A 13,534-nucleotide genomic window follows, 5' to 3' on the forward strand; every position below is an offset into this window, starting at 1 on the left:
GTACAAATAATGGATTGCTTCTTTGACAGCAGATTGACATTCCTGGTGTCTCTATTACATGATCTGCTCCGATCCCATTCTGAGAGACAGAGACCGGATTTATACCCAGTGCCTCACCCAGGATTGCGCTCATTAATATAGATTAAAACAAATGACATCTAGGGGCTCCTAGGTGGCTCAGTAAGTTCAGCGTCTGGCTCTTGGTTTCGACTTAGGTCATGATCTCATGGGTCATGGGATAGAGCCCTGCATTGGGCTCTGTTGGGCTCCGGGCTCAGTGGGAAGTCTGCTTGAAGATTCTCTCCCTCTGCCCCTCCCCCATTCATGCATTCTGTCTCTCTCTAAAATAAAACTTTAAAAACAAAAACAACATAGAGAATGAGCATGTGTAACACTCTCGCTTCCTACATCTGCCCCTAAACAGTAGTTGTTTTCCTTCTTCTGTGACCTCTAGACTCCTTCCCATTTTTGCAAATGATCACATCCTTAACTCCTTTGTGACAGTTGTTTAACTGGGAAAATATTATTTCAAGTACTGGTGGGATTCGCTATGTTGGAATCACAGTGCTACCTATTCACATTAACTATTCTGTTTTCATCATTCAGAGGTCATTTTTAGAAAATAGAATGTAAAGCATTTTATTTCATATGCTTTAAAATCTAATCACCAATTACTTCAAATGACTTACATGTTCAACTCATGTTTCTAAGGAAAGCATGACTGCCTGCCTCTTCATTTGTTCTGTCATTTCTCATTAAACTGTGCCATTTCCCTCCATTAGGAGGATTAAAAGGTGGAAAATCTCCAGGTGCCACTAGTTAGGAAACTATTCCTGGGGAATCAATAGCCTCATTTTTCTTTTGCTCCTTTCATTTAAAAAATACTTATCTAGTGAAAGAGAAACATTTCTCGCTGCTGGTGAATATATTTCCCAGGACTTCATTAAACCAAGTAATAGGATCAGTGTTTAAATGATTAAGTAGATACATAAGCTTTTACAAAAAAGAAAATCTAATTAAGATAGGGCTCACAGAAATCAAGACACTAATAATTAACCCAAATGACTACATAGGTCTATAAGAGGGTTATGCAAACGTGAGGCCGTATTAATATACACAAGCAATGATGCAACGTTTTGGTAGTTTTGGGGCTAGAGGTATGCAGTGTGCCCTGCCTACTTGTATGTAATACAAGTACGTCATACATACTGGAATAAAACTACTTTTTTCCACTCGTCTTTAACTTTTAATAAACTCTCTGTACTGTTTCAGAAGCTAGAAAACAGGCCAACATTCCTAGAGCTTGCATTCCCGGTGACAGATTGTTTCAACCCAGCAAAAAAGTCCCGCTCACATTTGCCAATAAGCACGAGGCACACAGAGGACCAGTACACAGCGCTGCATCGCCAGTGGGCACTTTGGCGTCTGCCCACAGCATTCTAAACTCTTTCCCATTCGTAACATGCCTGAAAAACTACACATGGAGCAAAAAGTTTGATAAAAATATATTTAAAACAAGCAAGAAAAAATAGTTTCAGCCTTAAGGATAACTTTCATCATTCTTTTAACCAAGTAGAGTTAAATTATACGTAAAATGATTTCAAGTACCAACTTATAAAAGATGTGATAAATCAAAAAACAAAGAACCAGAGAACTTTTTTTTTTCAGAAAAATGTATTTGCAATTCAAATGTTCATATAAAAAGCATAAATTTTAAAAAGTTCATAGATGTGTGTTTTTAGAAGTGCTATGGTTTCCCCATTCATTGCAATTACATTCCAAATGTGCAGGGTGGTCTACCCCACGCTGCCTTACACTTGGGTCACACGGAAGTCACTCTCATCACAACCTCCCCTGAGCTGTTATCTTCTGACAGATCTTCGTGGGGCCTCATCCGATTGAAAAGATGCAATAACACGTAGCCACACTGAAACCTCGGGGAAGTTAACTGCGTTGGGTGGACCAAGTTCCTGTTCCGCAAAGCTGTCAACGGCAACCATAAAGTCCTGCTTGTGGAAGACTCTCCCCGGCTACTTTCTTCGATGTCTGTGGCTTTATCATAATTTAGTACATCCCAGTGTAAGTTAACAGCTCGCCAGCGCTTAAATACTCTGTAAACTGCAGCTCCTTCATGGACAATGAGACCTAAAATTCAAGGAAAAATAAAAAAAGGCCGGTCATAATCAAAAAAGTTAAGAATGTTATTTTGTATACAAGTAAGGGATTGAAAAAAAATAGTCAATTCTCTGTTACTCGTCATCGTCAAAAAACATGGTATCCTGACTTCTCAAATATTATGGCTAGTGGTAAGCTACTTTCCAGATTACACAGGAATAATCAATATCCAAAGAATAAGAATACACTAACATGCACAAAGCAAAGTTCTCATGAATATAATTAACTTGCCCCATCACGGCTGAGAACGTACCTTGGGCACTTACATTGCCTTAAGAGAATCATTAGGTTTATTGATTCTTTTATCATCTCTGAGTGCCCACCGTGGGCCACGCAATGTATTGGGGAATTTGGTCTCAACTGGTAACTTAGTTTAGGAAAGAGACAGATATTAAAATCATTACCATCTTCCCAGTTCCTAAAACAATGTCTGACACATAGGAGGTATGATACACCTTTTTCTTACTTTTACTCTCTTCAACAATCCAACAAAAATGTATTTAGCACCCACTTGAGAGTTTCATGTATATTACCTCATTGAGTTTTCATTATGAACACATCCAGCATTTTACAAACAAGGAAGGAGCTCAAGAGCAGACAACTAGTAGCGGGGGAGGAGGGTTTCAGACCCAGGCGGGCTGGCTCCAGAGTCCTTGTTCTTTGCTGCTATACAGTAAATTGAATGATTACACATTTCTGAGACAGACTCTCGGGAAAATAAACAAGGTAATGCAAGAACCTCAGGGACCATAAACTGGCAGTGTGTAACTAGGATACATGGCTCCATCTCTACCATCCAGCCCAGATCCCGCCACACCCTGCATTTTTCACACAGTTACATTTCAGCATGTGGTCCAAGAGCTTTTGAATTGGTGACTGCTCACAAAAAGAAATTCCTCGGGGGAGGCCCCCTTCATTTGAGAAGTGAGAAGAAACTCTTCTCCTTCAGGAGGCTGAAATTCCATTGAAAGTCGGTAGAGAGATCAAGAAGAGTCTTTTTTTAGATGGAATATGGTTTCAGCTCAAGTCGTGATCTCAGGGTCGTGAGATTGAGCCCTGCGTCAGGCTCTGTGCTTGGGCGGGGTGGGGGGGATCTGCTTAAGATTCTCTCTTGCCCTCTCCCTATGCCCCTACCCCCCTTCTCTCTCTCTCTCTCTCAAATAAATAAATCTTTAAAAAAAATGTTTATTATGTAGTTGTTCATATTTGAGGGGGAAAATCCCAAACAATCTTAAAGTGCATTCTGAGAAGAATGGATAAACTGCATTATGTGGATCAATGATCACAGCAACACAATTGAAGGGAACAAAGTCACATGCACTAAGATGGATAAATCTTAAAAGAGCAGAAATCTCAAAGCCACATTAAAAAAAAAAAGAAAGTTTCAGAAAGAAATGATTGGGGTAAGTCATTATTAATTAAAAAGTCAATAGTGGATCTATGTAAAAAGTATAAAAACATGCATAAAAATAATAACCATGAAAGGCATGATAGTGGGGAGCAAAGAAAAGAAACAAGATCCAGGAGAGGCTTCAAATAGGCCATTGGACTGTATCTCTGATGTCACATTTTTTTATGCTGGGGGTGAAGATGTGGCTGTTCAATATATTCTGCATACTTTTTTGTGCCTGAATAATTCCTATGTTAAAAAATTACAGAGAATTAGGAAAATTTACCTAAGATGTATTGAGGCATAGCAACTCAGGTAGTGGAGACAAGTAGGGAGGTTACCACGTTGCATATGGAGAGCAGAATGGAAACAGTAATGAGAATATAGAGGGACAAAGCAATACACTTGTCAGATTAAAAAAAAATTGACAGAAATAGAAATGCAAGAGGCAGGAAGAATCAGTCTCATATTTTTTTTTTTAAAGATTTATTTATTCATTTGAGAGAGCGAGAATGAGAGAGAGTACATGAGAGGGGGGAGGGTTAGAGGGAGAAGCAGGCTCCTCGCCAAGCAGGGAGCCCGATGCGGGACTCGATCCCGGGACTCCAGGACCATGACCTGAGCCGAAGGCAGTTGCTCAACCAACTGAGCCACCCAGGCGCCCCCCAAAATTGACAGAAATAGAAATGCAAGAGGCAGGAAGAATCAGTCTCATATTTTTAAGGCTGCATGAAGGGGTGATTGAAAGGATGATAGTTACCTTCCCATAGGCACAATGAGTAAGGGTTTTGAACATGGTTTTGTTGGGAGGATTACTTCATTTTTTTGTCAGCTAAAACAATGGCAGGTAGGTGATGGAGATACCAGTTTTTTCGAAGTCACAACTACCTAATACCAGAATTTAAGTTTTATATCACTCCCTTCCCAGGGGATAAACTTCTGACACTTGTGACCTAAAAGCATTCCAAGGATGTGAACATAGGCCACTAAAACATGCATGTGGTCCAATAAGTAAAAATAGATAATAATTGTGGAACACCACCAAAATAATGAGAAGGAATGTAAACTTCTGTTAATCATAGCAAATGCAAATAATTGTTTTGATCAACTTCATTTTCCTAAGGAATAATTGACACAACTGATCAGATATTTTTGGGAAATGGCCAAAATAAGTAAAGACTACCAGATTTTAATTGATGACTCTATTATTAGCCTTCCGAAATCTCTGTGGGCCATGATTTAACTTTTCTGGCTCTATTTTTCCTATTAAAACACAATCAGAGTACCTAATCCATACGTTCAGCAAGATAGTATAAAGATAAATTGAAATTCATCAATTAGAAAGCACTCAAATTTCCTCGAGATGGTGGTTCTATAAGCACAGAACATTATTATTAATTAAAAAGTCAATAGTGAATCCATGTGGTGAGAAACATTCACTCACACTAATCACAAAACCATTACAGCTCGCAACAGGTTCATTCTGGAGAAGTGCAGTGATGGGGGATGGCTTCACCCCAGGAAACCACTCATTTCACAGGATCCTATTCTTTTTTTTATCCATTTCCTTTAAGAGGCCAGAAATCAGATCATTTACTAGAGCTTAAAGTCACTTTCTGGGAATACATTCCTGGTAGCCCTTTTCTAAATACATAAATCTACCCAATGTTCACAAATAAATCCCACAGGTCTTTATAGTACATTTTGAACGGAATTTAGAGAGAGAGCTACTTGAAGTTTTCATAGAGACAGAGTCCTCTTGAATTTCCAGCTCCATGTGCTGCTTAATTGCATTTCAAGTTACGAATGATGCTTAGATTTTGTTTTATTCCCCAGGAGCGTTCAGAATTACTCCTTGCCCTTTAGAAGCTTAAATTTTCCCGAAATAGGAGAATGCCACTCCACCCCAACGTTGTCCTCTGGAAGGTGAATTTTCCCCTTTCTTCTCTAAATCTTCTAGAATCGTAGCAAATGCCTTTTGTACTTGAGGTAATGAGAACATATGGCTACACCCATCACTGAAATCCAAGAGTAAGGATTCATTTGACTTTAGCCCACATGCTGAAAATCCAACAATTAAAAATCATACTGCCATACTTTCTTACTGATGATCTTTTCTCCTCTTGTTTCACAACTGATAAACTCACTTCCTCCAGTGGCTTCACTCTCTGAGTAACACCTCAAATTAAGCATTAAATGAATTTGTCACCTTGACATTTCAGGGCATATAAGAACAGGCTTAGATTTATTCTGAGATTTATTTTTTTCATCTGAGTCACTAGACCTGAGAGGAAAAGCAATGATAATTTCTATAAAATGTAAATATTAAAGGATACTTTTAGGATACTCGCTACATTATTAATTGCATGGGTGTCAACAAGGTATGATTCATAGGAATTTGGGGTTTTGAGAGTTCAGTAAGTATGTGTGTATATGTATGTGTGGTTGGCTGCTTTTTATCATTTCCCTGCTTTTTATCATTTAACATTTAATTGGAGCATCCCCTTATTGATGTGCAAAGGAACATTTTTGTTAGGGAACAATCTTCTTAAAAAAGAGCAAGTTTAAATGTTTCTGGTTTCACTGAAATAAAAGCACAGTGTTCATGTATAGGCAAAATATATCCCAAATTTGTAAGTGATGTGTTGGTTGAAATTCTTATATGATCGCAGAAAAGGAATTAATTACCCAAAGAAATGATGGGGGAGATTATCAAGGTACAGATGCTCACAAGTGTGTGTACACACACATATGCCACTTGTCCATGTCTATTTCAATACAAACAAATGATGTGTTATAATGAACAGAGACCTGTAAAATTTATAGTCAAATACAAACAAATTTTGATATTAACAACCAAACTACTGATCAAATAATTTCATTTCTTGTGTTACCAGTCTCAGCTCTTGTTCAAATAGATTTGGTTGTTTTTCAAAACTTAAATTTTTATCAAGGTTCTATTTTGTGCCAAGCACTGCACTAAGTAGTTTATTTGCATGATTTTCACTTAATCTTGACAGAGACTCTACAAATAGATACCATGATTGAACAGTTTCATGGTTGAGGAAACTGAGACATGGAGAGATTTAATAACTGTCCAACATCATGAAGATACAAGAATAAGACTACAGATTGGAGCTCAAATGTGTCTACTTATAAACCTTGAGTACTAGAGTTGTATTCACGTTAAATTTTCAATGGTAAGGCAGTTTCTCCTAGTCATAGAATTAAGACCTACTAAAAGAGTCCTTGCTATGGACTGAATGTTTGTCTCTCCAAAATTCATATGTTGAAGCCCTAATCCCTAACGTGATGGTGTTTGGAGGTGGGACCTTTGGGAGGGTAATTAGGGCTACTTTAAGTCATGAGGGGGAGGCTCTCATGATAGGATTAATGCCTTTATATAAAGTGGAAGAGACACCAAGGAAAGGCCATGTGAGGACACATGAGAATGACAACCATCCATAAACCAAAATGAGAGACCCAACTAGACTGAACATGCTGGCACCCTGACCTTGGACTTCCCAGCCTCCAGAACTGTAAAAAATATATGTCCTTTGTTTAAGCCACCCAGTCTGTGGTATTTTGCTGTAGAGGCTTGAACAGATGAAGACAGACCATGTAGATCTACATCACCCTCATTTAAAATATGAGTAAATTAAGCCCTGGAGACTGTGATTTGGGCAAAGTTAGATCATTAGCTGCCATTTTTAATATCCTTGTGTGTCACTGACACTATCATATCTCTAAGGGGCCCAGTGAAACAGCCCCTTCCTCCTCGCCCTGCCCACAAGAAGAAAGTTGTTGAAGGCAACACTGCAAGTGGTGAGAGCCTCATCCGGGGAGCTGCACCCACCCTGAGCTTTCCCAAGAAGTGCAAGGTCCACAAAGGAATAAAGACTGAAGCCCTGTGTGCTGTTCAATCAAAACGACCTTTGGGAGAGCTAAAGAACTTGCAACGCACAGCAGATATTTGGCTAGAAAAGGCTCTTGACTGTGAAAATGTACAAGATTTCAAGATTAAATTTCACCACTGTCCATTGTCAAGAGTTCTTTCTGTCTCTCTCCCTCTCTCCCCACCCCGCTCAGTGAAATTTACACACATTCTATAAAATACAACCGATGTCATTCAGAGAAGTCAATGTGCACCAGAAGCAGAACAGGGACTTTGGGTCCCATTTAATCCCACTTAAGAACAGTTTAGAGTCAATCTCATGAAGTGGACCCATTTTTGACTCCTTAATTTCTATTACTTGAAGACCAGAGCATGGTTGTTCAACGAGTATTAACTAAATAAGACTGTGGTCCAAGATACCCTTTGTAGTATGAGCTTTGCTAGAGTGTCATAAAATGCATTAATCTTCCTGGCGTATTTTCCCAACCTACCCCAAATTTAAATGCTCATGGACACTTAGATGTGACAGTAGAGGTAAACACTTTAAAAGTCACTCCCCCATGGGCCATCTGGGTGGCTGTTGGTTAAGCGTCTGCCTTCGGCTCAGGTCATGACCCTGGGATCAAGCCCCACATTGGGCTCCCTGCTGAGTGGGGAGCTGGCTTCTCCCTCTCCCTCTGCTCCTCCCCCCGCTTGTTCTCTCTTTTTTTCAAATAAATAAAATCTTTTTTAAAAAAAAAGCCACTACTCTATTGTTGAATCTTGTTAATATGAACCTTGAAGAAATAAACATGAGTGATTCCTTCTTTGTATACTGAATGCTTTTTGTTGAACTGAACTATATGTGGAGCTTAGAGAAAAAAAATGCAAAAATATAAAACTTACAGAGATGAAAACTGAAAGACAATATAATATATACCGTCGCTGAAGTCACTAGACTCACAAGACAAAGCCATCATAAATTGATATCTCAAAAGCCAGGTCCCTGGGAACTACATGCCCTGATTATATACGAGGATTTTTGTGAAAATGTAACTTCCAGTGTTGCCCGTATCAGAACAAATAAGGTAAAGAAATATCCCACATAAAATGCACTTATGTCTATAAAAGATGAGTTGATTTTTCCATTGTTGAATATAAATTATATATATATACGTATATATATGTATTAATTCAGATTTGAGAATGGCAGGCTAATCATGAGAGCATAAAGTTCAGGGGCTCAAACACTCAAACTATTGGTAAGAAAATCTTCTGTGCAAGAAATGTAATAAGAGTAAGAATTATTCACGAACTTCCCACAGCACAGAAGCCCTTGCAACAAGAGGCTGGCTAATTTCCAAATACTGATGATCTGACCCACCCAGCCCCAAAGTAGAGTACATAACAGTACACATGAAGAAAAGATTATTACAAATAGTGAAGACCCTAAGTGACTGTTTCTCTGAGAGTACACAAAAGAAAATTCACAGTGTCTGTCTTATGACCCTGCCACTCTCTCCGTCCTCCCGTCTGCTCAGTGAAGTCCACAGTCATCAGCCTGGATGCAAAGAGCACACAGGTGCTGGATCTTCCATATTGATGACATCACTGCCTGGCGACTGAACAAGATGGCAAAACCGAATTTTTTTTTTTAAAGATTTTATTTATTTATTTGAGACAGAGAGAATGAGAGACAGAGAGCACATGAGACGGGGGAGGGTCAGAGGGAGAAGCAGGCTCCCTACCAAGCAGGGAGCCCGATGCGGGACTCGATCCCGGGATTCCAGGATCATGACCCGAGCCGAAGGCAGTTGCTTAACCAACTGAGCCACCCAGGCGCCCGGCAAAATCGAATTTTAATAAGGAGTATAATAGTTTACTAACTGGCAGGGAGGGAAGCACACTCTTTTCCAAAAAGTCCTGACATAGGTTGAATTTGCTGACTGTTCCCCAAGTCAATTAAGCTAAAACCTTGGAATCACCTAGACTCCTCTATCCTCTTGCACTAAATTCTGCTAATTTTATCTTCTTAGCAAATCTGTGATAAACCCGTAAGACAGAGACTTCTCCGGAATGATCACTCTCCTATAGTTTCACAATGAACTATTATTAAACATGCTTCAAGATCCAGATTCTCTCATAATTTCTTCTCTGACCCACTCAAAATTAATCCCTCTCTCCTACCTTCTACCTCACCAGAAGGAAATACCTGCACTATTTTCCTTATTACCTGTACTAGAATAATTTTTTTCTATGCCTGTGACCTCACTCAGCTGTGTGCCCCCAGAGGACAGGAGCCCTACTCCTACTTCAGTGCTTGAAACACAGTAGCAACTCAATAAATCTTCACTAAATGAGAGGGAATGAGAAAGAGGAGAGTAGCCATCACTGGAATCTAAGGGATGACAAGGGTCTAGTCGTGACGGTGCCACAAACACAAAGATCTCAAGTATTGTTCTTTAAAATGGTAGAGTACTGTCTTAAGAAACCAAATGGAGACATTGAAACATGCGACAAGGACTCCAAGACTAGAGATGGAAGGGGTTTAGGAATCGGGACCTATGTTTCATACATATATGAGCATATGTATGCGTACACACACACACACACACACACACACACACACACACACGAACGGGCACAGGATAGAAGAGCTAAAATTCTTTACAAGGACTTATTTTCAGTCCCAGTAAACTGTAGTCGACTCCTTCATGGTCTTTTTGGTCTGGTCATCAAATATCTCCCTGGATCCAACAATCATGAATCCAGCTAGTCACAAAATGACTATGCTCAGGTCATGAAGCCTAAGAGGCTGATATGGATTCTTCTCTGCTATTTCCAGGCAAAACAGGGAGTATAAAAGAGATTGTCCATTCATCTGACTACTTGCTGTTCTAAGAAGCCAATCCATCAATCAATCATTTTAATGATTTCTTTTATTCCTTAGTAGATAGGAGACTTCCGATCTTTCAATTACTAGCCCTGCGTCTCAAATCTGCCTTTGGCATAGTCACAGAACATTCCTCAAAAGCTGTAGACCTTGTTACACGTTATAAAACACATGATACGTTAATTTTTTAAAGGATTAAGAGAATTCACTGGAGAGAAGAATTGTTATATCATCTAAGCTTCTGCCCACTAGTGCCTGTGAGAAAAGCCACCTATGGATACGATTATTTCAATAAAAGAAATGAAGGAATAAGCCCAATGCCCTTAGAGATAACAAAGATATCCTAGAGCCCTCCTATAACTGGGAGCATGGATTAGAACTAGTTTAATTTCAGCTGAATACAACTTCAAGTCTGTCCTTCAATTCATGAGCAGATGAAACACCTTCAGCAAAAGGGTGACGTCATATCACACAGCGACTAGCAGTGGACATAGTCACTGAATTTCAAAATTAGAAAATACTGGGTATGATTTCATCTAACCCCTTTGCTTTGGGGGATGAGGACTCTGAGGCCCAGAGAAGTGACATGGCTTGCCCAGCGGTCCACAGTTAGTGCTAGAGCCCAGGATCAGAGTCAGACCTTTGATGCCTGGTCCAGTGTGCTTTATACTCTGCAAGAACTCCGACCTCAGGAGCCATCGTTGGCCAAAGTCAGCCCACACTAGTGTCTTCTTGGCCCAAGGGATATCTACCGTGAGCACAGTCTCTTCAGGAACACCCGAGGCTGGGATGGTAAGTTCTCCTCTGGTCTTCATCTTCAAGGGTACACTGCAGCATTGGGAAGGATTACAGTGACCCTCACAATTTATAGAAGTAACTCCGCAAACCCCAGTGAAACAGTATTGGGTTAAAATACCCTATCAACGTCCACTTTCTGTGTTAAAGTTTTTAGAACTGGGACTCTACTTTGGTGGGTTTCCATTTGTTTCCCACATTCCAGTATATGGACTAAAAACAGTTCTTTTTTTCCTTTCCTAAGTAGGCTCCACCCCAACGTGGAGCTCAACGCGGGGCCCGAACTCACAATGCTGAGATCAAGAGTCAGATGCTGAACCGACTGAGCCACCCAGGTGCCGTGGACCAAAAAGAGTTCTTAGAAGAAGACTGTTATGGGCTTTTCCTAGTGGCAAGTAGAAACAAACACAATGTCTTTCTCCAATGGACAAACTGTCTACTGCAAACTCACAGAACACGGTTTTATTAATCTCTAGAGTAAAGCATATATGTATTGGTTGTTCTATTTTTCAGGATGAGAATAACACTTAAAAAGATCTAACCTGAAACAACCAAAATCTGTTTATCTTTATGACTGTGATAGGCTAGCTCATCTTTGTTGGCTTTGTTTTTCATTTCTCTTAAATCATACAAGCAGTGGGTAAAAATTCCAAATAGAAGTGACCACCTAAACATAAATAAAATTTCTAACTCTTTGATTTCATTCACACCTCAGTAAGATTTTTTTAATTGAAAATACTAATGGACTTTTTAACCTGAATATTAAAACGCTCAGACCTTAGCTTTCCTTAATATTCTAGTCTATGACCTAGCAACAAAATTCAAGGTTTAGATGTGATTCTTTACATACAGAATTCTTTTTTTTTTTTTAAGATTTTATTTATTTATTTGACAGAGAGAGACACAGCAAGAGAGGGAACATAAGCAGGGGGAGTGGGAGAGGGAGAAGCAGGCTTCCCGCTGAGCAGAGAGCCCGATGTGGAGCTCCATCCCAGGACCCTGGGATCATGACCTGAGCCAAAGGCAGACGCTTAATGACTGAGCCACCCAGGCGCCCTTACATACATAATTCTTATTAGGAAATTGTGTCACTCAGATCAATGGAAAGAGATTGCTCTTGGGATGCTGAATTAAATCTTGCCCATTCTCTACTAATATTTCTGTATGTTCTGTATGGCTCTATTAATTTAGAATACATGAGTAAAGACTTCACAAAGTGGCTATATTACTTTGGGTTTGGGGGGAATTTTTTTTCTCCATTTCTGACCTAAATTCAGCTCCCCTATCCCTCCAAAAAGTATTTATTCCTGTTGTTATGCCTTAGGTGTTTGAGACGCCAACTGACGTGGTTTCACTTCATGAATAAACATCTTGTAAATGAGCCATTCGAGCTCAGCATATAAGAAGGGGTATTTACTAAATAATAAATAGAATTAACTGAATCACATAAATATTCTGTCACAGGCTCTGGCGCGACAAGGTCTGGATTCCAATCTCGGGTCCCTCTTCCAATCTGTGAGACCCTGGGGGGACTACTTAATGGTGCCTCGTCTCCGAGATGAGAACAGCAACCTATACCCAGTAGAGTGTTGAGGATTAAATAGGAAAGCTGAGGAAAATCGCTTCGCATAATACCTGGATTAGAAAACATAATCTGAGATATTATTGCAGTATGGTCTTTAAAACCTTATTTCTACATATCTGGAATAAGATACGAGCTCCATTTCTGTGCTCATCTCTGTGCTTCCTGAGTTTGTCTCCGGCTCCCCGTCAGCACCCCCACAGTCCCCAAGCCTCTGTGCTGGGCACTGACGCATCATCAGAAGAGTGACCATGTTCACATTCTCTTCGGTAAATAAAGTTCTGGGCTGCAAAATAGTCTGAAGCCAGGAGATCCCCAGAGAGGCAGGTGTTGGTTCTGAAGAACAATGTCCAGGATTTTAGGTTAAGGGGCTGCCTCTTCATGTCACGGTTCCCTCTGCCACACAATCGACTCTGATCTCTCCTCCCAGGAAGACTTCCCGCTCCGAGCCGGTGGCCTCAGTACTCACCCATCTCCGACTGGCCTAGGGACACACTCAGATCTCTCAAAGGCTGCTCAGCTGTGCGTGAGCCTCGCGTATTTAAATTCCCACAACTAGGAATTCCCGCATGTATGATCCCATGAGCATACGGTGCGACCACAAGAGATAGCCATCCTGGCCCCTCCGCCACTCTCAACCATCACCCATGATCTGCCCCCTGGTTCCTGGCTCCCCTCAGCCCTCTCGACACACACAACTTCATGTTTCGGGCCAGTGTGGATGACCCGACCATGACCTGAGGTGCATGACCCTTGCCCTCTGCTGTCCCTCCTTCACTCCAGTCTGGGCCCTTCCCTTCCAGAAACCATTCCAGCTGCAAGCTT

General features: G+C 40.4%; 1 protein-coding gene across 1 annotated transcript in view; it reads right to left on the reverse strand.

Annotated features, from left to right (window-relative positions):
- Nucleotides 1-1,630: 1,630 nt before the first annotated feature.
- The window catches only part of MARCHF11 (membrane associated ring-CH-type finger 11), a 98,888-nt gene continuing 86,984 nt past the window's right edge, over nucleotides 1,631-13,534 (reverse strand). The window contains exon 4 of the mRNA XM_081825748.1: nucleotides 1,631-2,145. Coding sequence (XP_081681874.1) covers nucleotides 1,823-2,145 — 323 coding nt within the window. The 3' untranslated portion in view covers nucleotides 1,631-1,822. The remainder of the gene's footprint in view (nucleotides 2,146-13,534) is intronic.

The sequence above is a fragment of the Leptonychotes weddellii genome, chromosome 7 (assembly GCF_054177405.1).
Source record: "Leptonychotes weddellii isolate Sample4059 chromosome 7, ASM5417740v2, whole genome shotgun sequence".
Lineage (NCBI taxonomy): Eukaryota > Metazoa > Chordata > Mammalia > Carnivora > Phocidae > Leptonychotes > Leptonychotes weddellii.